Raw genomic sequence first — 27,830 nt, 5'->3', positions numbered from 1 at the left:
ACGTCTAATATCGGGCTTGCAAATGATATGACAAGAAATCAACGCGACAAACTGAAACGTCTGAGAGAGCAGAACATGCGCGGATACTACAAGGGAGGTAGGCCATTCATTGTGGACAACGAGGACAAGGCTGAGTCCAATTCGTTCCCAGTTCACACAACCGACTCAACCAAAAACCTCCTTATTAGATTAGGGGTAGAGGTTCAGGGCGCAGGGGCCCAGGATCCATAGGTAGAGGAATCAACACGGACACCAACCAGCGGTCCCTACGGTCGAATTCTAAAAGAACTGCGAAATAGCGGCCTGGCCAGGGCCCCGAGTGTAGTGATAGACAAGACAAAGTGTCATTCCTTTCATAGAATGTGGACGGACTTGAAAATTAAAAACGTGATGATGATTTTCTATCCTTTGTTACTAGTTTTGACGTTATAGCTTTGTTTGAAACATGGACTACAGAAAAAGACTTCAATGCTATATTTTCTGATTTCCAGTTATATAGTGTGCCTGCAATCAGACTTTCACAATATGGGCGTTTATCAGTTGGAATTATCGTTTTAGTAAGAAACTCTCTCATTGATTTTGTCAGTAATATTGTATACTACATACGAGAAATGCTACATTTGGCTGATAATATATATGTACATCCTGAACGTTCCAGCTGGTATGAAAATAAGGAAAACAAGAATGGTATTGAATTACTTCAAAATGATATTTTTGAACCGTTTCGGCAATATCCAAATATTCCTATTGTTTTGATGGGAGACCTTAATGCAAGAACAGGCGAAAAAGTAGATTATTTAGAAGATGACATTTTCCCATTCCTTGATAATAATGGGTGTTACTCAGATTATTTTCCAAGGTTCTGCCAACCAAGATATTCCTGCGATAAAGTAGTCAACATGTATGGAACATGCCTACTTGAGTTGCGCTTAGTATTAGACATTCACATAGTGAATGGTAGACTAGGTGCGGATAATCAAACAGGAGAGTATTCTTATGTCAGCCCTAATGGTTGTAGTACCATAGATTATGTTGTATGCTCATCTGACCTTTTTATCATATATGTGATTTTGAGGTTGTGCCTCGATGTGACTCACTACATCTACCTGTAACTATGGCAACGCCTGTGGTAAAATGCTCCGCGGAAACGCAATCAACAGACCGTCGTGTTCGGATAACAAGAAGGAACAGTTCATACATAATATGGAATGGCCCAAAATTGCAACGAATCTGGAAAAAACGAGTTTAGAAGCTCCTTCAGACATAGACAAGAGTGTATCAACATTTACGGAGGCAATTCTTTCAGCAGCATGTATGTTCAAAACAACTTGGAATAATAACAACAATCATCAACATATTTGTAAAACAAGAAACCCGTGGCATGATGATGACTGTCTGTTAATGAAACACGAACGCTGTCGTGCACTTAACAAATATATAAAAACTAAAGACAATGAAGATTTGCTGAATTATCACCAAATTAGGAATGACTATTAGAGTATTTGTTGAAACAAACAAGGTGATTACACGAACAGTAAACGTACCACACTGGAACAAACTTCTGATTCAAAGATATTCTAGAAGAATATCAAGGACTTGCAGAATACTAAAAGTAACTATAATCCCATAGATTCAAAAGAATGGATCGAATACTTTGAAACTTTATTTAATCAATCTACAATTGAAGAAGATAGTGATTACTTAAACGACGAAGGCGAACCACTAATAATAGAAAGCTAGGAAATCTCCCGCGACATCTTGGATGGACCAATCACTAAAGATGAAATTATTGACAGTATAAATTCTCTCAAAAACTCAAAATCACCTGGTATGGACAATATTCTCCCAGATTTGCATTACCTAACATTGTCCCTCATGTTGAGATCATGTTCAATTGTATCTTTGATAGTGGTGTTTTTCCAAAAGATTGGGATACAGGTGGTATTATCCCGTTTCACAAAAAAGGCTCAAGATAAATCAAAGATAACTTTTGAGCTTTTAGTTTATTGAGTACTTCGTCTAAAGTGTTCACAAGTATATTAAATAATAGATTGGTTTTTTTGGCCGATATGCATGACAAAATATCAGAATGTCAATCTGGCTTGAGACGAGGACACTCAACAATTGACAATCTATTTATTTTAAATGATATTAATAAAAAATATTTAGGTATGTCTGGTCGTAAGTTATATTTAGCCTGTATAGACTTTTCAAAGGCGTTTGACTCAGTCCGTCGTTCTTATTTGTGGAAAGTATGGGGAAAGCACGAAGATGTCCAAAATGTTAAAGTCAATTGATGGTAATGTTACGTCATGTGTCCGAAGTAATAACCTGTTGTCAAACCAATTTCAATGTAATTTAGGTGTTAGACAAGGTTGCGTTTTAAGCCCCTTCTTATTTCATATATTCAGAAATGAAATTGTACACACAATGCAACAGGAGCACCTATACGGAGTACAGTTACATCCTGATATTATAGTTTAATTATTGCTCTTTGCAGATGATTTGATATTAATTTCTGACACTTATGGGGGGCTACAGAAGGAATGATCTATCTTAGATAAATATTGTGTGGACTGGAGTATGTCAGTTAACATTGAAAAAACTAAAATTGTAGTTTTTCAGAAAGCTGGGCGGCTGAAAAAAGTGAAAAATAGTATCTGAATGGACAACTTGTGGAAGTTGGACAAGGGTATAAATATTTAGCAGCAGGCTTTCATGGACACAAGTTTGAGCAACATAGCAGTTCAAGCTAAAATGGTACTAATCAACCTATTAAAAAGCATTAATTGTTTACAACCTTATTCTCCAAAATTTCACCTATATTACTGTATGGGTCAGACATATGGGCATTCCATAAACTGAAAGAAGTTGAGAAAGTTCATTTATATGCGTGTAAATGGTTATTGAATGTTAAACAATGTACATCAAGTAGCGCTGTATTGGGTGAATGTGGCAGATTCCCTTTACATATCAATGCAATGATGAGAGCTTTTAAATATTGGCAACGTTTAATGTGTATGCCGGGTAACTGCGTACCTAAAAAGTGTTATGAAATGATGTATTTAAACAATAGTCAAGGAAAGAAGAATTGGGTTACTAATATTAGAACAACGTTATTTTCTCTCGGATTCGGCCATGTTTGGTTATCACAATCACCCGGTAATCTACAGGTATTAACTTCGATGTCATTTCAACGTTTGACCTGTTTCTGTTTCTGTTGATAATCGAGACTGGTTTATCTCTGACGTTGATGTTTTCTATTTACAGCAACGAGAATATGACCCTACTGCAGTGATCAGGTGTCGCGACGTCTTTCGTCGTAACTCCTTGTGCTTAATACGTTAGCTGGTCACGCCAAAGACCCCGTTCGATTCCTCACATGGCTACAAGTTCAGTTCGCGTCACCCGCTGTGTCGTGATTGAGAAAAAATCGGCAAAAAAGGCAGCATTAAACCCGACTCACTCACTCACCCTATTGATGAAATAAGAATCTGAATGCACAAACATTACTTTTTTATAAATTCCCATATATTATTGTTATAAGTATTACATTATATCCCGTATGACTAAAATAGTCTTGATACGATGTAATGCTCTTCAACTTCATATTTACATACGGAATGGTCAGGTAGCCCAGTGGTTAAAGCGTTCTCTCGTCACGCCGAAGGCCCGGTTCGATTCCCCTCATGGGTACAATTTGTGGAAGCCCATTTCTGGTGTCCCCCACTGTGATATTGTTGGAATATTGCTAAAGTGGCGTAAAACTATACTCACTCATAGTAACAAACAGTATACAATCATCTTCATCCATCTTTTAATGGTCTGATACTGATTTTTGTATTATGCTTAACTAACGTCTGAAGTGAGCTTTAGATTTATATGTCATGTAAGCGTTTGGCATGAGATTACATTTGTCTTATAATGTGATCCGTATTCAGAAAAAGTGTTGAGCAAACACCTGGTGTCATCACCAGTGAACCGCCAGTGAACCATTATGTCTACCGGTATTTTGCCTTTTTCGCATAATGGATTTATTTCGCCGGGCAATCGAGACTTAATTTCTCTGACGTTGAAGTTGTGACACCACAATTCGCTGTGCAGAGTTGTGTCCTTCGGACTCACCAGAAACCTATGATCGTGGGTTAGCATCCCGGTTCATCCTGATTATATTTCAAGGTTTGTCAAACACCATATCCGTGCTCGTGGGGTAAACCGTCTAAGATCTGCATCACTTCATCACTTCGGGCTTTCCTCCTAAATAAAAATGACACGTCGTGATATAACTGAAATACTGTTCAAAGCATTACGCCTTTGTTTAATACAATAAGAACTTGCTTATGAGATTATTTATTTTTGGTACTTATTTATGTTTTATATTTGAAAGCCTTCATTTCTCATTTTAGCAAGATGCGTATTTTGTGTTTCTGTAGACTTCATGTCTTGTTTCCATGGACAAGTGGAACATAAGTATAAACCGTGAAGATAGCCACGTTCCTTCCGCGAACATCTAGTATCATCACTATTTGATAGTGATTTATAAACACATGCTCATGATATAGCGGGAATCGTACAATCGACTCTTGGCAGATATTTCTGATGGGCCCGTGAAGATCCGGGGTAGAATAGTTCTTCAGCAACCCATGCTTGCCGTAACAGGCGACTACGCTTGTCGTAAGAGGCGACTAACGGGATCGGGTGGTCGGGCTCGTTGACTTGGTTGATGCATGTCATCGTATCAAAATTGCGTCAATCGATGCTCATGATGTCAATCACTGGATTGTCGTCATATAGCTGGAATATTTCTCTCAGTGCGGCGTTAAACAACAAACAATACAAGACAATATATATTTCTCATGAATATGGAAAGGGTTTTGTCGCTTTTATTAAGATAACGGATGAGGTTACATATGCATGAAGTCTTTATCATAAAATCTTCGCGTGATAATGATAATGGCCCACTGCCCTAAGGCGAGGTAATTCACTGAATTGCCTCCCTTAGTCGTCCATTATCAATGATCGTGGGTTCGTATCCTATATTATCAGCATCTGGTAAATGCGTTCGGTCTTTGTCACTTTGAGTTTTGCGCTGACATGTATTTGTAATGTTGTTCAAAGGGGCGTTAAACACTTGCAATCACACACTGTATGGAGACTCCAAGTGGATTTGCCAAGGAGAGGTTTTAAAATGTTGTTTTGCTTAAAATAAGATGTATGGTTCAAGTTAATGCGTTTCATTAACACATTACCCATTGTAAGAACACTGTTATTTTTACGGTTCGAATCGTGATTCTAACAGCTAGCTTTTGTTTTTCAGTGTGTAACCAGACTCTGTATAACCTCAGTGGCGCAGTATCAAGTCCGTTCTACCCCCAGCTTTACTTCCCGAACGTCAATTGTGTCATAAGGATCGTATTGCCGTCAAATTACAGGATACGTGTTAAGGTGATTGACCTTGACCTGGAACATGGCATAAACAAAGATTGCGTGTATGATAAGCTTCAGATCTATGATTCCCGCTTGAACAGAACAGGCAAAACCTGGTGCGGATCTACGGAGGGCTATTCCCAAAGCGACCTTCGATATGAATCAAGTGCCTCGGATATAACCATAGAATTTAAGTCTGATCACGTGAATGAATTCAAAGGATTTAATCTGACCTACTTGGGTGTACCATCATGTCATAACGAAACCTTTAATACGAGCAATGGATCCGTGTCAAGTGTGAACTTTCCTTCGTACTACCCCAATGGACAAGAGTGTTATTACACTATCAAAGTCGATGAACCTACTGAGAACATTGAACTGACGTTTGAGATGTTTTATACAGAATCGGACGACGATGCCCGTAAGAGAAATCACCTATGCAACAAAGACTACATCGAAGTGTTTGATGGCAAGGTCAAACACAGGGTTTGTGGTAACTGGCATGGTCAGGAACATCTGCTTATGTTCAGATCATTTGGGAGTACCTTGGTGTTCAAGTTCGTCTCAGACGAGCAGACCACGAAACCAGGTTTCTATGCAAAATGGCGGACGGTGGATAACAAAGGGGGCATCCCATGTGTTTCAACGTGGTTAGACACTGGAAACACTTGTTTCGAGATTATTTACCAGAGGCAGACCTGGTTCGAGAGTGACATCGACTGCCGTTCACGTGGGGGTCATCTTGCAACTATCGCAGATCTAGCAACGGAGGTATTACTCAGTGACCATTTGGAAAACAGGTAAATAGTAGCCGGTGTTGTACGTGTTGTGAGAGTATAAACTTCCATAGCGGAATTAATAGAGGTAACTGTGGTTTAAGAATTATATAAGTGTTTCTTAGCAGGGGTTATATGTAAACGCTCATCCACAATCAGATCTATGGTCAGCAATAGCAATACCCTCTTTTAAAGGGCGTTAGGGAGTGCTCAGATAGAAGCTCATCCACAATCAGATCTATGGTCAGCAATAGCAATACCCTCTTTTAAAGGGCGTTCTTGAGTGCTCAGATAGAAGCTCATCCACAATCAGATCTATGGTCAGCAATAGCAATACCCTCTCTTAAAGGGCGTTCGGGAGTACTTAGATAGACGCTCATCCACAATCAGATCCACGGTCAGCAAACCCCTCTTTTTCAAGGGCGTTCGGGAGTGCTCAGATAGAAGCTCATCCACAATCAGATCTATGGTCAGCAATAGCAATACCCTCTTTTAAAGGGCGTTCGGGAGTGCTTAGATAGATACTCATCCACAATCAGATCCACGGTCAGCAATACCCTCTTTTAAAGGGCGTTCTGGAGTGCTTAGATAGACGCTCATCCACAATCAGATCCACGGTCAGCAATACCCTCTTTTAAAGGGCGTTCTGGAGTGCTTAGATAGACGCTCATCCACAATCAGATCCACTGTCAGCAAAACCCTCTTTTAAAGGGTCTTCGGGAGTGCTTAGATAGACGCTCATCCACAATCAGATCCACGGTCAGCAAAACCCTCTTTTAAAGGGTCTTCGGGAGTGCTTAGATAGACGCTCATCCACAATCAGATCCACGGTCAGCAATACCCTCTTTTAAAGGGCCTTCAGGAGTGCTTAGATAGACGCTCATCCACAATCAGATCCACGGTCAGCAATACCCTCTTTTAAAGGGCGTTCTGGGGTGCTTAGATAGACGCTCATCCACAATCAGATCCACGGTCAGCAAAACCCTCTTTTAAAGGGCCTTCGGGAGTGCTCAGATCTATGGTCAGTGTTCTGGAGTACCCAGAACATATTGTGTAAATGCGCATGAAAAGATGTAGTATTTATTGAAATGCCATATTACCCAGACAGACACGGGTAAAGGTGAAGTCAGGTTCAGTGCTTTTCAATTAGCATTATTATCATCTTCATGTTGATTGGCAATTCGTTTCTCTCGTAGCAAGCTGGGTTCGAAACTCACAAAGTTAATTCATTAGGGACTGAAAAACCATACTTCCAGATTATTCTCTAAATACTGCGACAGTCAACGGTACCTATAGTCAATGTTTTATTTTTACGGTGGTCAAAAGATCGACAGTATCTTGTGCGTATAGGCTTGCGCTAGAAATGCCAGTGTGAGACGCTTTTCAAGAGTTTGCATGTAAATTCCAAGATAAATATATATACATTGTTTATAAAACGACTCTATTACGAAACGTCCATATATGTTGTTGTTTACTGTTCAGAAACCAGATACGGAGAACGTTTTTTTGTGTGTTTTCTCGGAAACACAAGTGAATGTCGTTACTTTCAGAATAAGAAAATATGTTTAACATAATACTGGTGTTATGTATTATGTCTTTTCCCAAGTGTTTCTTTAAGATGTTTGCTGAACACTACTTATCTTGGTAACTTGAAATATAGACCTTTCACAAGCTATCAGACATGTCATGAAATTGATATGTTTGAAAACAGCAGCATTCTCTTTGTATTCGTAAGTAGCACTAAATCCGTTTTACAACGTTTGCACAACATATGGATCCTGTCGGTTTGCGTCGTGACATTTAGCGTGTATTTGATGCTATAGGTCATTAAATCCCTGGGTGTTTCCCAACTATTCCATCAAAGCCTGTTGGGTTTCTAGGAGATGAAATGGCTGATAACACATTCAGGTTGATTGTAGAATTATTATTTGCATTAGCTCTCCTTGAAACTGTTTCCTACAACACAAAGTACCGTCCAACCTTTTGTTGTGGTTTACAATAAGGGACTAAGTTTGTGAGGACGCAGACGCGGGTTTTGTTATATGGAGAGTTATAGAGCTCACTGCTTCAAGACATACATTCTTTCCTCTGAAAGGACGAGACGAACAACATACTTATACTGATATAGTCAGAATCGTACTAAATCTTCAATATATTTTCACATTTCTTTATTATTTTTTGTTTTATTATATCTATATGTTTTATTTTTTGGAATGGGAGGGCGTAAACTAATTACCAGCATCTTTTTACAAATACACATATTCATACTTGTGTCTACATGTATTTATCAAACATACTTTATTTGCAAAGGGTGCCAGTGATAGGACAGGACCTGCTTACCATTTTCATGAACGCCTGGTGTCATTACTGATTTTCTGTGATCAATTTAAATAATTTTCATTGTTTTTTGGCCAATGTGTTTTGTTTCGTTGGAAAATGAAGACTGGATATTGAATTCTCTAGCGTTGACGTTTATTTCGCATGATAATGCACTGTTGGTATTTTGGGCTCGGGTCGTTTGTGCATTTCGTTCATTTCTTTCACATCCGTGGGTGAGAAATTCATTTGAGATAACTGGTATCAAAGATATGTATGAGATCGAATTCCCGGCCCGTGATTGGCGATGACCATGGGGATGACCTGAGGTCAGATCATGTCAGACTACTTTCCTGATCGTAAGTCATTGCTAAGTTACACGTGCTTCAGTCGAATGTTCACCTACGTCTGTGTGAACGTTATGGTTTTAGAGTGTTACCCCCGGATGACACAGCAACACATATATGTACCTCTTCATCAAAGACCACTTCGACGTCGAATCAAATTCAAAATATATTACGCAGACATTACACTTCACATTTTTTAATTCCGTGGGAAATTCCCTTTTTGTTATATCGTCTACTGTTATTTTAGGCAAAACTACTGAAAGTGACCTTTGAAAAGTAGTTACATAGTAAATCTCGACATTTTTTATTCATTACTAAATCATTCATGGCGTGTTACTGTATGTCTAAAAATCTAAATATCGGATATTTACTCGAAGAACTTTATTTCAAAATTAGCATATTAGTGATCACGGGTAGATTTCAATCTGTTTTCATCAAATCACCAGTGAGAAATGTGAAACGTCGCTGATAAGCCTATCATATAGAATGTTTTGAAAAATACGCAATCACGAACGCTGAAGTGTACTCTCCGCCGGGGGCACGGTTGGCCCAGTCGTAACAGGCGCCGCAATTCGCTGTGCAGAGTTGCGTCCCTTGAGCACGCCAGAAACCTATGATTGTGGGTTCGAATCCCGGTTCGCCCAGATTATGTTTCTATGTTTGTCAGCACCATACCCGTGCTCGTGGGTTTCACCGAAGTGGTAAACGTCTAAGACCTGCATCACTTTGGGCTTTCCTCCCACATTAAGCTGACACGCCGTGATGTAACTGGAATACTGTTAAAAGCGGCGTTAAACACAACTCCGTTAACTCACTGTACTTTCCGCCATGTTGGATATAGCGTTTACAAAATTACATTTCACGTCTGACGCATATGGGGCGCCTATTGCATTGCAAATATTTCAAACCCAGCTGCTATACATAATACATCCCTGAATTCCCCGTTCATCTTATAATCAACTGACAAACTGGCTTTGTCACCAATACCAATTAACTAGATGAAATCAAGCGAAATAAATTAGTTGTGAAACGCTGTGTTCGGAAAATTGTTTGAAATGTAAACAAAGCAAGATTCAGATTTTACACTGTGAAGCATTCTCTCCTATTTTGAGAGATCCATTCGTCTAGTTGTTGCATATATTAGCTCACGTGTTTGTAGCTCACGCGTTTAATATTCACGGGAAGAGTATCGTAGCACAAATTAAAACTAATTTCCATCACAATGATCATGTAAATTCAACAAAAATCGTTAAAGGTTTCGTCCTGTGTGACGCCATGGCTGACGCACAATCACGCTCAACGACGACGGTAGTTATCTGTATTTCCCGACTAATTCCCTTGGTTGCATTGGAAAACATAAAATAAATAATTGTACGCAGATTGTCAGACTGTTTCTGATTACATACATGACACATTTATGTACATACGATCCCTCGATCAACGAAAATTCTGTGAAAATCCCGCGTAGTGTACACGCCATTTCGTAAAAGTCGATCACCGGTAGTGACCTCATACGGAAGTAGACAATGTTGTACATGTTTGGTAATTTCTTTGAGGTGAAAATTATTAATAACCCATAACGTGACACATGACCGTTATACAGTAAACTACGGTTATAACGAACTTAAAGGGGCCACTAATTTTAGTTGGTAATAACCGTAGTTCGTTATAGGCATATATACAGCATTTATTCAACAAATGGACGGGACTAAAAAATAAGTTCGTTATATAGGTCAGTTCGTTATAAGCGTGTTCGTTATAAACGTACTTCACTGTATATTAATGCGCCACTGCGATCATGACAATAGACAGAATCGGTTCGATGCTAAAAAGGTGCGATTTTAGGGTGTGTAAAGACAGATTACTGCACCTTTGCCTGGCAGATACCGTACATCTTACAACTTTCTTTCAAAGCGTATCTGACTTGTTTTTGCCCGTCAGATACGTTTTGAAACAACTCGTAAGATATATGGTATTCGTGTAGTAATCTCTATTTATATCGTATTATGTAAAAAATGTGTTGGTTGGTTTAACGCCGCTCTCAGCAATATTCTTCCTATATGACGGCAGTCTGTAAAAAACGAGTCTAGACCAGACAATCCAGTGATTGACATCATGAGCATCGATCCACGTAACTGGGATACGATGACATGCATCAATCAAGTCAGCGAGCCTGACCACCCGATACCGTTAATCGCCTCTTACAAAAAGCATAGTCGTCTTGTACGGCAAGCATGGGTTGCTGGAGACCTATTCTACCCTGGATCTTCAAACGTTTCGATACATTAAGTGCATGCGAAAGAGGTTTTGATTTCTATATGAAATAAAACGTGTCCCTGTGTCATCAATATGGGCTGGAGGTATTCAAAAAGGATAATACCTTCCATGGGGATGCCGTGGCGGAACAAATCCAATGGGCACCTCACTTGTCGTGACAGTTTGCTTGCTTGTTGTTTAACGCCGCACTCAACAATATTCCACCTATATGACGGCGGTCTTTCAATAATCGAAACGATCCAGTGATTGATATCATGAGCATCGATCTACGCAATAGGGATACGATGGCATGCATCAACCAAGTCAGCGAGCCTGGCAACCCGATCCTGTTAGTCACCTCTTACGACAAGCATGGTCACCTTATACGGCAAGCATGGGTTGCTGAAGACCTATTCTCACCCTATCACTGGATTGTCTGGTCCAGACTCGATTATTTACAGACCGCCGTCATATAGATGGAATATTGCTGAGTGCGGCGTTAAACAACAAACAAACAAACATTTTATTGTGATCAATGCCCTTGACAAATTCGCCGCCATAGCTTCTCATTGGAAGTGACGTCACCAGCACCGTCTCTCTAAGCACTAACAACAGCACATAATAGCTCTCACGCAAAAGCTAGGAATCAACATCCAATCAAAATACCTCTTTTGAACAAGGGCTATGCAGAGCTCACCCGAGCGAGCCCTCGATTTATTTAAACATATGAAAATACTGTCATAAAATATTTTGGCTGGAAAAGATGATTTCCAGAGTTTAAGACGAGGGAAATGACGTCATGAATGGTACAAGACGTCCCGGTTGTAAGACTTATAATGACTGTTTCCATAAATCATTAAATATCGTTTAGATCTGATTTGTATGGACTATTCAGTACTTGTAGGCCATGGGCCATTTTGTACCAGATAAAATACAATTCAATCCCGGCCTCAAGAAACACGGCGAATAGTTCCGTTTATCATAATGGAATGGCGATATGACAAACTTGTTTAAACTCGAATCAAAATAATATCTGTCGTCTAAGTTTGCAGTGAGGCTCTGTGTGATAACTACAGCCTTATGCCATACCTTTGCTACACTCATGCGCACATGTTGCTGGGATACAGGATAATCATGATGTAATATTGAGGGGACTCCTTCAGTTGTTGTCATACCACGTATATCGTTTGTGCCAAGTTTCATATGATGGTTTCTCTGGCTTATCTGGAACTATTACCGTAGACTCTGAGACCAATCATCTACGTCAATGGTCTCTCGCTCTTATCGATATTTCGATCCGATTTCCATGGAAAAATTCAAACGTATATTGTATATTTATCAGCATTTTCCGCATTGTATGTAGTTATATATACAGTGTAATTAGACTGCGGTGGATTTCATACTACAATTATTCTGTGAATGGTTATGGAACGATTTACTCAAACGATTTTCCTTAATCTTATCAATTTCAGTTACAACCAGGTATACTATACATGTCATGTGTTATGTGACCATATGTTCTATCAATGTTATATTGTCCTGAATGAAAATTAGAAAACGGAAATATACAGAAATTCTGCAAATTCGAAAACAAATATTACGATTTTTCGAATGATATACTTTGAAACCTGGTTAATCTGAACCATCTTGTTTCAAAGTCTGACTGTATCATGTGTTGTTTAAGGTAAATTATAACAGGTGACGAATGTATGACGTACTGTCTTCCCTCCACTGCTTCAGCAACTGCACAAAGCCAGATGATGCTTTCTGGATAGGGGCCAGCGACCAGGTGTACGAATCGGATTTCTATTGGACAGACGGATCTAAAGTCAAGTTCTCAAGTGAGTGCCTTCGTTATGTAACTGTTGCGCACAGATCCTTCCCCGTCTTAAGCCTAATACTGTAATGACTGGATAGAAATATATAAAACATGTACGTCCGTGCAGAAAGGAGTCTAGCCGCCGCAATTCGCTGTGCAGATTTGCGTCCCACGGGGACCGATCATTTGATATTATAGGGACAGCCTGTAATTTTGTACTTTCAGCTACAGCCACAAAACCATATATTTAATTCTTTAAAACCTTGAGCCTGATTTTTTAAAGGAAAAACACCTTGCAACAATGTTGTTGTTTTTTCTAATGTCTGAAGCATTAATTTTCGGGACAATTTATTGTTTTCGTTAAAATCCCAGCCCACCCCTGCCCCCATAAGAACATGGCCGGTCCCAACGTGGTAAAATCTGAGACTTGCATCGCGGGATTTCCTCCCAAATCAAGCTGACGCCTTCTTAAATGAATACTGCTCAAAGCTGCGTCACGCCTTTGCTTAATGCAATTAGAACTTCCTTGTCTTGTCAGCGGGAACATCTACAAACGTTTCATGTCGATCAGACTGACTTTGCATGGCAGCTGTTGATCTATGTATTCCAATTCTGTTTTCTCTTTTTGAGTTTGCACATCTTCTCATCATGAAACGTGTGATACCACTCAGCAGATGTTAGGACATGGTTTGAACTGGCTATAAATCTGAACTATAAATCTTCATTTTGTCAACAGATTGGTTCCAGGGTTGGCCTCATTTTGGTTATGCAAATCGTCAACCGAGTGATGACGGCTTGTCAAATGAAGACTGTGTGGAACTGAGAACAACCTTCAATTATCCCCACAAGGGACGGGGAAGTAATCGAAAGTTCTGGTGGAATGACCGGAACTGCAACGTGAAGAACCCGTATGTCTGCCAGTGCTACAGAAATGGTGAGAAATGTTTCATTAAACCTTTAAAATGAGTAATAAGTCTATGTTTGTTTCTGAGTTGGGACATTTTAGGCTTATACACAATGCTTAAATCTTGCACAGTATGAATTTTCGTTATTTATTGTTCATTTTATTACAACCCAAACTAAAAAGGTGGGGGTATATAGTTATACCAAGGAATTCCGTCCGTCCGTCCGTCCGTCCGTCCGTCCGTCCTTCCCCGGACATTTTCTTGTTTCACTTGAAAACTACTGCATAGATTCTTTTCACACTTGGTGAACCATTTTTGTACCAATAGGAGAGGTGCAGTGGGAAGTTTGATTTCAATATTTGGATTTCCTGAGAACATACCTCTTTTAAATTTTTGTCCTTTCTACTGAAAAAAGTTGACCTATAACTTGAAAACTGCTACATGGTTTCTTTTCATATCTAGGGAACAATTACCATTCTAAAAGAAGAGGCACAGTGCAAAGTTTAATTTTGAGATATGTATTTTCTGAAAGAAATATGAATTTTTTCATGTGTTGAACTTATAAAATATGTAGGAGTCGAAGTCGGGGTATTAGTGAGCTCTAGTTTTGTTCAATATGTAACATTATGTGAAGCCCATTTCGGTTGTCCTCCGCTGTGATGTTCCTGGATACCATACTCACTCACTCACTCACTCACTCACCCATACACTCACTCACTCACTCACACATACACTCACTCACTCACCCACCCACCCACCCACCCACTCACTCACTCACTCACTCACTCACTCACTCACCCATACACTCACTCACTCACTCACCCATACACTCACTCACTCACCCACCCACCCACCCACCCACTCACTCACTCACTCACTCACTCACTCACTCACTCACCCATACACTCACTCACTCACTCACACATACACTCACTCACTCACTCACCCATACACTCACTCACTCACTCACCCATACACTCACTCACTCACCCACCCACCCACCCACCCACCCACCCACTCACTCACTCACTCACTCACTCACTCACTCACTCACCCACCCACCCACCCACTCACTCACTCACTCTCTCGGATGGACCACTACGCATCACCATAACGATTTCTGTCGTTTCACGAATAATTCACGTGTTTATATATTCTTCTTTCTTAAACATCCACATTGACAAGTGAGAAATATAGTATCCATATCATAGATAGTCAGACCAACAAAATATGATCGTGCTGTCATGTTGACAAAATATCAATAAACCCGCACACACTTTCAGGGCAGTTCAACACCTGTCTCCCAATCTAACTTCCCATTATGTGGAATAATCTGTTCTTTGTACCAGAATACTCATTTCGGAACGACTAGGCAGTATGGCGTTGGTTATTACCTAAAGCGTGACTTGTGATCACTGAATAATAGATAATTATGTCTTCGTCATTTGCAAATGTAGGCATGCAGCCGTCACTACTGTCACCATTGATCCCGATATGACATCTAATTAGTGTAATTACCCATGGGAGATGGGCAGCGCGTAGACTACGATACATAATAGCATGTGCCCTGAATAGATACGGACTTGGTACTGATGAGAGACATCGGAGAAGATATTGCAATCCTTTGTGTCATGTTACATTTGTCGCAGAGTTTTGATCAAAAATGTTTGTCCTCTGATTTTTAACAAAACAAAAATAGTTCAGTAGACATGCTGGATGTCCGTCTCTAACAAAACTTACACAGTCAGTCGGACAGTTATTCATAGACACGTGAAGTACCGGGTTAATCATCTTCAGCAACCCATGCATGTCGTAAGAGGCGACTAAGGGGATCGGGTGGTCAGGCTCGCTGACTTCGTTCATGAATGTCGTATTCCACTTGCGTAGATCGATACTCATGATGTCAAGCACCGGGTTGTCTGGTCCAGATTTGATTATTTACAGACCTCCGTCATATAGCTGAAATGTGGCTCAGTGAGGCGTTAACAAACAAACAAAACGAACTAATTCCTAAAAAACAACACAACGCTATATATTGTACTATAAAAATAACTCAGAAACCTATGGTAAAAATGTAGGTCCCCAGGCATAGGAGGCAACTAAATAGATCGGGGGGTCAGGCTCGGTGACTTGCTTCATTGTATGTCATCGTATACAAGTTGCGTGGATCGATGCTTGTGGATTGCTTTGTACGTACGCGGTTATTTAGAGACTACATCATACACGTACAGCGCGGTGAAAAACAACATGCAAAAGCAAGAACGCACACGTAGAGAAAGGAATAAATCCTAATATATATGAGTTTCCTGCGTTCTTGGAGAGAGGAAGTTCCTGACTCTTCCAGTCGTTGATGTAGCCAAATTTAACTAGTGTTTTACCAAGCTTATACGGTAAGGATGCCTTGATAAAAATGACAACCAACAAGTCTTACCAAGTGGCGAATAGAGAGGAGGCGAGGTGCTGCTTTTACCAATGCATATAGCCCCAGAACTCGACCTGAAAGCTGCATGTAACTTGATCCTCCTACTACGTGTCATGCTGCGTGGGGGGGGGGGGGGGGGGGGGGGGGGGGGGGTCGGGTAGCCTAGTGGTTAAAGCGTTCGCTCGTCACGCCGAAGACCCGGGTTCGATTCCCGACATGGGTACAATGTGTGAAGCCCATTTCTGGTGTCCCCCGCCGTGATATTGCTGGAATATTGATAAAAGCGGCGTAAAACCATACTCACTCACTCACTCACTCACTCACTCGCTCATGCTGCGTGGAAGGGAGAGAACGCCTGATTTGCCTCTTGTTCAGCTGTATGCTTTCATGTCTCACAATATAATATTTACAGAACACACAATGATTGTCGTCTTTATTCTATTCTTCCTCGGGGGCACGGGTGGCCCAGTCGTCTAAGGCGCCGCGATTCGCTGTGCAGAGTTGCGTCCCTTGGGCACGCCAGAAATCTATGATTGTGGGTTCGAATCCCGGTTCGCCCAGATTATGTTTCTAGGTTTGTCAGCACCATACCCGTGCTCGTGGGTTTCACCGAAGTGGTAAACGTCTTAGACCTGCATCACTTCGGGCTTTCCTCCCACATTAAGCTGACACGCCGTGATATAACTGGAATACTGTTAAAAGCGGCGTTAAACCCAACTCACTCACTCACTCTATTCTTCCACACACGCTGTCATCCGGGTTAGAATTGGTCTTCAGCAACCGATACTTGTAAGAGGCGACTATGCTTGACGATGAAGGTGACTAACGGGATCGGGTGGACCGCCGTCATATAGCTGGAATATTACTGATGCGGCGTTAAACAACAAAGCAAAACTAATCTATTTTTTCAGCTATCGATGTCATATAAGCCCGAGAAGCATGCCTCATTAAGCTTGGACGAAACATATCGAGCATTTTACGCGTCTGTCCCTTTATCAAGATCAAATGACAATTGACTAGCGTGTGGCACGCGACTGAAGACATAATGTTGTCAGATATTAAACAGGTCAGCTGTTCATGCGAAGAGGATAAAATGGCATCGTTCATTTAAGTGTCAATCTAATCTTTAGGTCTCGGGTTTTTTTTAAATTTTAGATATGAGTTTCAATCTAATTTATGGCTATTTTTTCATTCTGTGAATAGCTGCAATATTGCTAATGCTAATTAATCTCACAGTGAAGCCCGTCAAGATCCCGGTTAGAACAGGTCTTCAGCAACCTATGCGTGTCGTGAAAGGCTTCTATGCTTGTCGTAAGAGGCGGCTAACGGGATCATGTGGTCAGGTTCGCTGACTGGTTGATGCATGTCATCGTATACCAGTTGCGTGGATGGATGCTCATGATGTCAGTCACTGGATTGTCTGGTCCAGACTCGATTATTTAAGTGCGGAAAGTGAAACGTACGCTATTAATAACCCACATAAATCGCAGATGCTTGAACTGCACTTTGCCTGTATTTCGAACTGCCGTCATAAACCAAACCTCATTCTGATAACTGAAGCCACTTTCACATCCATAAAAAGTGAATTTAAGTGAGAGAGAACATTTTACATGTCACCTCACTGCAATGATGAGGCAAAGTGTTGTCGCCCCCGTGAGGTGCACCATTTGTCTCGCGCAGGATTAGCGTGTAACGTTTGGAAATCACGTGCAGAATATCGTGATAAGAATAAAGACACTGCGGCAACACTTGACTGATTGTTAGTTTTGTCATAAAGTGGTACACATTGGAAACATCCCTTCTTAACATGCATACTTCTCTATATGTTTCTATGGTTCGTGTTTCTTTTGACGGTGAGTATACACAGAATATCCTGCTAAAACCTGTCTGCCCCGAAGCTGCGTGGTGTTTGTTTACACAGCAACGCCGATGTGTTAGTTCATATTTCCAATTGAAAACAATGTCGAGAATGTGTGGACAGGTGATAGCACTTAGTGTGCAAATGATAGATCGACTGAAAGATGATAATGAGCGATGTGACACTGTATGGGCTGTATAGTCACGTGATCTCCTGTGTCTTTCTTGTCTCGTCACAAAGTGACTAGACAACTCTGTCCATTACATGAGCGTGTGTGTGTGTGTGTGTGTGTGTGTGTGTGTGCGTGCGTGCGTGCGTGTGTGTGTGTGTATTCATGTGCAGTACATGTCTGAGTCTAATTATAAAATGCCAACTTGAGGCACGCATTTGAGACCAGGCACTCACGCCAAATCAACACACTCGAGATATAGTCGGCACGATTGGATAATTTATCAAGGTCCGACCATCCAATATGTTTCGGCGGGTGGGATTTTTGTTACAGACTACAAACTTTCGTCAGAACACCCAGCATGTCTTGGAAACGATTTGGTATTTTTGTGTGTGTGGGTTTTTTTTAAAAACAATACAGCCTCATCTTCTATACCTCCAGGCTCACATTTCTGTAAACCTTCACTGTCCACTGGATCCATCCCCGTGATTCTCTCGATTTCAAATTATACGTCCCTGATTTCCATTAACATTTTACTGACCAATCAAACGTCGACATAAGGAAATGAGTAAGGAGGGCCACCGCCAGTTTTTTATTGGCGTGAAGACTTCCTCTCCATCAAAAATATTTTTAAGAGCTTAAGTGTCAGTCAATTTTTCAATGTTGATTTTCCGCAAACTCTATCGTAATCAATGGGACTGTTGTTGATACCGCCAACCCAACATTGAGGATGGTTTGTAACTCGCATTCTGATTGGTCAGTTAGATTGAGTAGCATAGCCAATGAAATTGGCTTATGAAAAACAAGAGAACCACAGGAATGGGTCTAGGGGTTACTGTAGGTTTCTCGAAATGCGAGTCTAGGAGATATATAGAGGATGATATTGCCTGATCTTCGACAATAACACGTCGTAACATTGTGGCTGTGAAGGTATGTGTAAAATAATTAGGAGATAAACATACTGAGTGTGTTTTCAATGTAGAGCTAGGTTACCCGGAGATTTAACAGCGCTAGATTGAATTTGGAATCGAACGCGGGTTTTCTGCACGAAATGTTAGTCATACATCCATTGAATATCGTAGAAACCGCAACTTTGCATTTTGTAACCTATAATTGTGGATATAATTATTTAAATATGCCAACCAACAATGACTAAAAAAGTACTAGTCTGTGAATATTAGCTGACGCGGTGATGCGAACGTCAAATCGGCTGTTTCAATCGGAGGGGGTTTAATGTGATTTAACCACCTCTGATTGACCAATCAGAATTGAGTAATCTCCAAATTCATGGTAGAATTGCAGTAAATGAGGAAAAAAACGGAAGAAATTTTAAATGAAACAAGGGGGTCGAATTTCTATCAACTTTCTTTCGAAATATATCTCTTGATATGTACTAATTTGTCTGCACATTTAAAGTGACGTTCTTTGACAACACAAATCCACTATAAGCAGCCTTGTTGAGAAGGAAGGAAAGCAAACTCACCCACCATCCTGCGAATCACGTCCATCCGTCCCATCTTCCATTACGGATAAATTTGGTGTGCACTTAAAACAAAAACATGGATTGAAATAAACTGCGTTTTCCAAAACATAGCCCATTAATCGTTATTTTCTTGAAGAACAAACATGTCACCAAATCACCATGTTTATTTACATGTGATTATAAGTCAAAAGTATTAGTATGCATCAAAAGGGTTGCGCGTTGGTGGTGGACTGGATCAACGTGCTGAATGTTGTGACTCGTGTGACCAATTTACCTAACACGTCTTCCGCTCCTCTTTAATTACAGACAAACCAGTTAAGGCAATGTAACTGCATGTTAAAATTGAAGTAAGGCAGGACGACACTCGCCTTGATAAATTGACCCTTGGTAGGCATCATCAGCCACAGCAATGTCAACTGATTGGCTTCGTAAACTGCTCATCGTGAAAAGTTGACTTAGCTTGTGGAAATGTTATTAGCACACCTCAATGTGGCGTTGCTCGTAAAGGAAAGGTTTATGATGCTGAACCTTTGCATGGTTGATCCAAGCAACGGTGTCTCGAGCCAACATAATTTTAATCGGTATAAATCGATCGTATGAACTGGCACGCACAGTACATGTAGGTTGGTTTGTTGTTTAACGCCGCACTTAGCAATATTCCAGCTACATGACGGCGGTCTGTAAATAATCGAGTCTGGACCAGACAATCCAGTGATTGATAGCATGAGCATCAATCCACGCAATTGGGATACGATGACATGCATCAACCAAGTCAGCGAGCCTGACCACCCGATCCCGTTAGTCGCCTTTTACGACAAGTATAGTCACCTTTTACGACAAGCATGGGTTGCTGAAGACCTATTCTACCCCGGAATCTTCACGGGTCGCACGGTACATGTACAGTATTGCGTGTGTGAGCGCAGCGGGTGCATATCGCGAGCAATGTTTTCTCTCCTCAAAACAAATGGTAAAATCACAGAGCCGTGTGATTAATAAAGGGATATTTTTTTATTTGGCGGCTAACTAGTGACTGTATAATTTGTACATGATGGATCATGTTGCTACTACAATAACACCAATGGTAGTGGACCGTCCGGGTACCCGAGGGATGAAAACGTTCGCTGATTACAGCGAGGTTCGAGTTTCAATACTGTTCAGGCCAGTCTCGTGTCTCCTTCGATACTTTGATGAACATAAACAACTAATTTGTTAAAATTAATTAATAAATTAATTAATTTAATTAATTTAAACAACTAGTTGAATGAACACAGGCACTTTAGGAATACAACCATCACTTTTGTACTTGTTTTCCTTGGTTATGACGAGAAATTCAATTTCCAATGACGGTTAGTCATAACTTGCAAGGGGCTACAGATTGTCAGACATGACATATGAATCAAATCACATTTTCAACAATAAAAATCAGACTGATGTCATGGTTGCAACGACGAATCCCATGTTATCACAATATAATTAACTTTCGATGTATTCATTGAAATTTCTGCATTCTGATTAGCTGAATTGGTGACGTGTTATTGCATCCATGTGCCAATGAATGTAAAACATTAAGCCACGCCCACCGAGCGGACTACTTTTATTACATCGGAATGTCGGGGAATCTCGATATTACAGTCGAGGGAATTCCCTTTCTGCTAACGTGTATCGTCATGCACGGGACATTTAGCGAAATTCGTGCATATTCATTGTCCAAACAACCCTTTGAGACCGACGCCGAGAAGGAATGAAACAGCAAACGTGCAGGCTCGCTCGCCTGTTTTGTTTCACGCTCGCCTCTGTTCCACAACTGTCACATCTTCGGGTTTCATTTCTAGCTAGCATTTTTTCCAACTGTGTCTTCCCGTCCTCAGGGAACTAATGTTTGAATCTGGCGGTAACTGACCATGTCATTTGAAACAGCCGCCTTCTCCCCGACATATTTGTTCCGGTTCGTTACAGTCTGACTGTTGCAGGTCTTCTTGCCTCTTGCCTTGATTGACAGGTCATATCAACATTTTTTTGACCTTATTCTCCGTTGATTGGCTACTGACTTTGTAGGCGTTTTAAGTTATGTGCATAAATTAAGCAATCACCTGATTAATGTCACGCCACGGGATGTATTCCTACACCTGGAATGTTTATCAATCTCGTAAATTTTTTGTCTGCATTGATACATACAACTGTTTTTGATTAATCTATTGTAGACAAAACCTGTCTTCATTGTTGAATTTAATTATAAGCATTGACTGTGTATTTTTTTTCCAAGAATCCGCTACGCGGTTTCATACTGTTTGCACATCGGTTTTTCGATTCATACCTCAATGAACCGAAAGAATACACAGTCAATCCTTAGGTAAATCACTGTATTTTAGTACAAGTGATCAATTTGTCAACAATAACCAAAACACACTATGCTCGGTAAACTGTAATCATGTGATATAACTGGTGATATAACACGACCAGCTACGTCTACTACAACACAGTATGGTTCAATCTGTTTGTTTGTTTGTTTTTGTTTTATAATCAGCACCGTATACGCCAGTCCTGTGTCAAATAAGTCCATCTAAATCTACCCCAGTGTATGTCTGTCAATGAAAACTCGATAACACGGTATACCTCCAATCCGAAGTCCAGCTAAGTCTACCCCGGTGTATGGCTGTCAATGAAAACTTGATAACACGGTATACCTCCAATCCGAAGTACAGCTAAGTCTACCCCAGTGTATGGCTGTCAATGAAAACTCGATAACACTGTATACCTCCAATCCGAAGTACAGCTAAGTCTACCCGGTGTATGGCTGTCAATGATAACCATGATAACACGGTATACCTCCAATCCGAAGTCCAGCTAAGTCTACCCCGGTGTATGGCTGTCAATGATAACCACGATAACACGGTACACCTCCAATGCGAAGTACAGCTAAGTCTTCCCCGGTGTATGGCTGTCAAAGATAACCATGATAACACGGTATACCTCCAATCCGAAGTCCAGCTAAGTCTACCCGGTGTATGGCTGTCAATGATAACCATGATAACACGGTACACCTCCAATGCGAAGTCCAGCTAAGTCTACCCCGGTGTATCGCTGTCAAAGATAACCATGATAACACGGTATACCTCCAATCCGAAGTCCAGCTAAGTCTACCCCGGTGTATGGCTGTCAAAGATAACCATGATGACACTGTATACCTCCAATCCGAAGTCCAGCTAAGTCTACCCCGGTGTATGGCTGTCAATGATAACCATGATAACACGGTATACCTCCAATCCGAAGTCCAGCTAAGTCTACCCAGTGTATGGCTGTCATTGATAACCACGATAACACGGTATACCTCCAATTCGATAAATGAAAATTGTCAGTGCTAGAGAATAACAAGTCTATATTATCAAACGAAACATTGATATTAATTTGACGTAAAGGTCAAAATAGCTGTGAAAATTTTAGGAATGGACCACTGAAAATGAGTTATGACACCAGGTGTTCGCGACAAGGGTAGGCCCATGCTAATGATACCACAATCACTTCATCCACGATAATGAAACACCTTTTGACAACTGTGTAACACGGAAATTAGCAAATGAAGGTGCTAAACAGGCATTTTCCACAGTCATTAGTATCAATATTTACAGTAGCGCCTTCAGAGTCTCGACAATATCCAAACAACAAAACTCTGTCCAGATACACATGTGGTACAACCCAAATAGGATTTGTAATGTAACCGGAAAAAGAACCAACTAAATTATTGTGTGGCCTCAGAGGCAAATAAACAATAGAAGGTATGGACATTTCTAGGGTTGGAAGAAACAAATACTAATAAGACAATTAGATGGTTACACATTGTTACACATTGTGATTCTGGCGAAGAAATTTAACTTAAGCTGCAAGTATATCGATGATCTGATATGGTTCAATAATGGTCAAGTAGCCAATTCCCTTTCATTGATTTAGCAATCCGAACTAGAGCTAAATGAGACCAGAGAAACCACCCCACCTGTTTCATATTCAGGTATTTGCATAAGCATTGAGAGAAAAATCGCCCAAAAGCCTGAATGCTTTTCCTTATTTTGTCGTGCGTTGTTCCAGCAGCTGCAGTCCTATATGCCTACATTTCAAAACGTTTGTAGTACATGCTAATAAACTCACCGTTCATGTAGCAAAAAATAAAATTATAATCCTCGAGAGTATCACTGTCAGAACTATCAAATCATCGTTGACAAAGACCTGGAAATAGTTTATCATTATAATTACCTTTGCAGCACAAAAGATTAATAATTGCTATTATACTAAAAGATTAAGTGAGAACACAACAAAAGGAATGTTCTACCAACTCCAAAAAAGCAAGACATATTGAATTACCATCACCTTGTTTTCTGAAAGCATCAATTACTGTTGTTTGTATCAGCGTCTGGGGATACGAGATATTAAATGCCAGCGAAAAAGATTCACTTAAGAATTATTAAACTTTTTACGGGTGTAAGGCCTTTGTTTCCGAATAACCATGAACAAGGGAAACTTGGAAGAATGTATTCATGACGCAACGTTCTTAAGATTTACATGGCAGATTTCAATGCCGATATAACTTGAATGGAGAACAGCTTGTCGCAATGATAGAGCAGAAACTGAAGGGTCGCGTAACCTTTTACGTCTAGCTCAAAAATATTTTTATTGGTACAAACAAATGACATTTTTCGAAGATTTTCTATATTTGACAAAGGCCGCTCCTGTCCGATTCTCCAATTCAGAACCTCCAATGGCACCCTCCCTATTGAGACTGATAGGTGGAATGGTACACTGAAAGAATGTGATCTCGATCTTAACAAGCCAATGTATCACATCTTAAGCATATTACATGCACATAAAACCGTAATTTGGGCCTTTACACAGGATGGCGTGCCTTCCGTGTGCGACCATAAAATTTGCCACATCGTCGTTGGAGGCTCAAAGGAGGCAGAATGGTTGCCTAGGTCGTTCCAAGGTGGTACACGGGAGGTTCAGACATCGCCATGGACGTAATGGTCGCCATGTTCGCCGTGAAGTTTTGAACATGTTCAAAACAGTCGAACAAAGGTCGCCGAGTAGGTTTGTTGCTCAAAGGTGGCTCGAAGGAGGCAGAAGGGAGGCACAGTGGTCGTCGAATGGTAGCCAGGTCAAAGATGCGTTCTGTTGCAATTTGTTCCCGTCAATCTGGGCGATGCTTGTGCCTCCCGTGTGGCTCCTTTGGGCGACCAACAGCGTGCATTGAACGATGACTGTGGCGACCGCTGTGCCTCCATTCGGCGACCACGGCAACCCTTGAGTCACCATGGCAATGCTTCTGCCTCTTTTCTGCCTAAACCCAGAAAATCATGTTTCTATGTAACTGCTCCTGCAGTTGTTCAGTAGTAACTGCTCGAGTTGTTCAGCGTCTGCAATCGCAATGAAACACTGCAGGTACACACCCTCTATTTATAGGCAGGCAGGGGAGGCACTACAGGTAGCTCAATGGAGTCAGAAATGAGGCAGAAGCATCGCCATGGTGTCTCAAGGGTTGCCGTTGTCGCCGAATGAAGGCACGGCGGTTGCCACAGTCATCATTCAATGCACGATGTTTGTCGCCCAAGCATCGCCCGGATTGACGGGAAAATATTACCTGGCGATCATTGGACAACGGCAATGTTGCCTCCCTTCTGCCTCATTTGAGCCACCTTTGAGCAATCAACCTCCTCGGCGAACTTTGTGCGACTGTTTTGAACATGTTAAAAAATTTACGGCGACCATGGCGACCATTAACAATGGAGTAAGTTCTAACACATATTAAATAAAGCCAAGTAAATAAATGCAACGAATGTCTGCCCAGTCGCCTGGAATCACATTGTATACGCTTGGTATCAATTGTATTCGTGCTCTTGTTCCGCTGATAATGGTTATTGGAGAAAAACCTCGTTAACTCACTCATTCATTCATCCATTTCCGGTTGTGAGATTGCTCTACAAATATATGCCTGGTAAAGTGGCCCGATGCGACTAACTATGCAGATGCTAACTATGCTATGTGATCCTGAGCTTCAGGAATCCGCTGATGGCGGCTTCATGTTTCACATTTTCATCGAGAATGATCCATTGTTTGTCGGAACCCTTCCATTAATTGTTGATATCACCTGCGACAAGAAGGCCTATGCTCCCACATAAATAACAATTCACTGCCCTGATGCGATGTTTATATTGTTAAATGCGACTTTGATCGTCACCACTCATGACCGTAAAAAGCCAAGCTGGCAACAAAGCTAGTGTGTAAATGCCCTGTGGAAGTTATGAGTTAATTGCGTCTGACGGTGGTATCTAATGTCAAGCCTATGAAAATATACTGCATTCATTTCCGCATGAACATGGCCAGTGCTCACAGTTACCTGTGTCCTAAGATGGCTAAGGAGCGTCTGCTGACCCGTGAAGATCCGGGGTAGAATAGAATAAGAGGCAACTAACGGGATCGCTGACTTGGTTGATGCATGTCATCGTATCCCAATGGCTTAGATCGATGCTCGTGATGTCACTGTATTTTCTTGTCCAGACTCGATTATTTACAGACCGCCGTAAAACAGCTGGAATATTGCTGAGTGCGGCGTTAAACAACAAAGAAACAAACAAACGAGCGTCTGCCCGGGCAGCGGAAGGTCGGTAGTTTAAACACCGGCAGCTCCTTGTAAAACGACGTTCATATTTGTTTTCTCCATTAAGTGAATGAAACAAGGGCTGGTCTGCTCCAAGTCAGTATACTGTGTCTGAGTGGGGTATAAATGGGGTATCTGCCGCCTCCGTGGTCTTGTGGTAGAGCGTCCGCCCGGAGAGCGGAAGGTCCGGGGTTCGATCCCCGGCCGCGTCATACCAAAAGACGTTAAAAGATAGTATGTTGTTACCCTGTCTGTCGCTCGACATTAAGGGGCTAAAACAAGGACTGGTCGGCTCGGAGTCAGTATACTGTGTCTGAGTGGGGTATTCATGTTAAACTGCGGCATGGTATCTCAGTGAGCTAGCACTATAAATGCGCATCAGTCCGGACTAGTACAAGCAGCCACACACACACGCGTGCATGCACGTCGCTATATTAGTGCAATAATCTTGGACGCGACGTTAAACCCAATTTCACCTCACCTCATAAATGGGGTTTCCATGTTAAACTGCGACATGGTATCTCATTGGGCGAGAGAGAAAGAGGTGAAGTGAGTTGAAATGGGGTTTAACGTCAAGATTGTTGCACATACATGCATGCATGTGTGTCTGCTTGTACTAGTCCGGACTAGTGCCGATTTTTTAGTGCTAGCACACTGAGATATCATGCCGCATTTTAACACGGGTACCCCTCTCAGACAATATTTTGACTCGGAGCCGACCAGTCCTGCTTTTAGCCCCTTATCACCGACCGCCAGGCAGGGTAACATCAAATTTCATCTTTAAGAGTTTTTTGTATGACGCAGCCGGGGTATATCAGTGCGGACGATCTACCTTTAGACCACGGGGGCGGCTTAGAGAGAAAGAGAGAGTGGGGTCCACAAATGTACATGTTAATCTTATTTACTCACAATTCAGTGTTAAATTCATACGAACTGGGAGTAATAAAATATCGAAATACGACTTTGGCAGTAAATGCCTTTAATGTGATACTTAGCACCACCTGCACACCAATAAAATGTTCTTGATTGTGATATTTGTTTATTTTATAACCAGGTGAAACTCCACCTCCGAAAAAAACACCTGATGATTGTGACAACACACTGGTCCTGAGCAGTGAAAACCAAAATACTGTAGTGACCAGTCCCGGTTACCCTGGCAACTACAGCAACTTCCTCGACTGTCGCATAGTGGTGAGCGCCCCACATGGATACAGTCTAGTTCTGGAGTTTGATGACTTTGATCTGGAGGAATCTGAAGGGTAGGTGCTCTCCATTTCATGAATTGAATCGTTATTTGAAAATAATATGAACGACGCCGGTTGGGAGGAATCAAAGTGTTTCTGATGTAGGATTATAACTGATAAGTCAAAGTACATTAGTGAGTAAGTGTATGAGTTGGTTTTACGCCA

At 41.1% G+C, this 27,830-nt stretch overlaps 1 protein-coding gene across 1 annotated transcript in view; it reads left to right on the top strand.

Annotated features, from left to right (window-relative positions):
• LOC124132754 overlaps window positions 1–27,830 on the top strand; it is a 91,353-nt gene that overhangs the window by 33,635 nt on the left and 29,888 nt on the right. Inside the window, exons 7-10 of the mRNA XM_048397512.1 lie at window positions 5,318–6,227; window positions 12,863–12,963; window positions 13,678–13,875; window positions 27,476–27,680. Coding sequence (XP_048253469.1) covers window positions 5,318–6,227; window positions 12,863–12,963; window positions 13,678–13,875; window positions 27,476–27,680 — 1,414 coding nt within the window. The remainder of the gene's footprint in view (window positions 1–5,317; window positions 6,228–12,862; window positions 12,964–13,677; window positions 13,876–27,475; window positions 27,681–27,830) is intronic.

This window comes from Haliotis rufescens, unplaced genomic scaffold (assembly GCF_023055435.1).
Source record: "Haliotis rufescens isolate VD_foot unplaced genomic scaffold, xgHalRufe1.0.p SCAF_17, whole genome shotgun sequence".
In the NCBI taxonomy this organism is placed as follows: domain Eukaryota; kingdom Metazoa; phylum Mollusca; class Gastropoda; order Lepetellida; family Haliotidae; genus Haliotis; species Haliotis rufescens.
The sequence above is the reverse complement of the archived record's forward strand: the minus strand, read 5'-3'. Positions and strand labels throughout refer to the sequence as shown.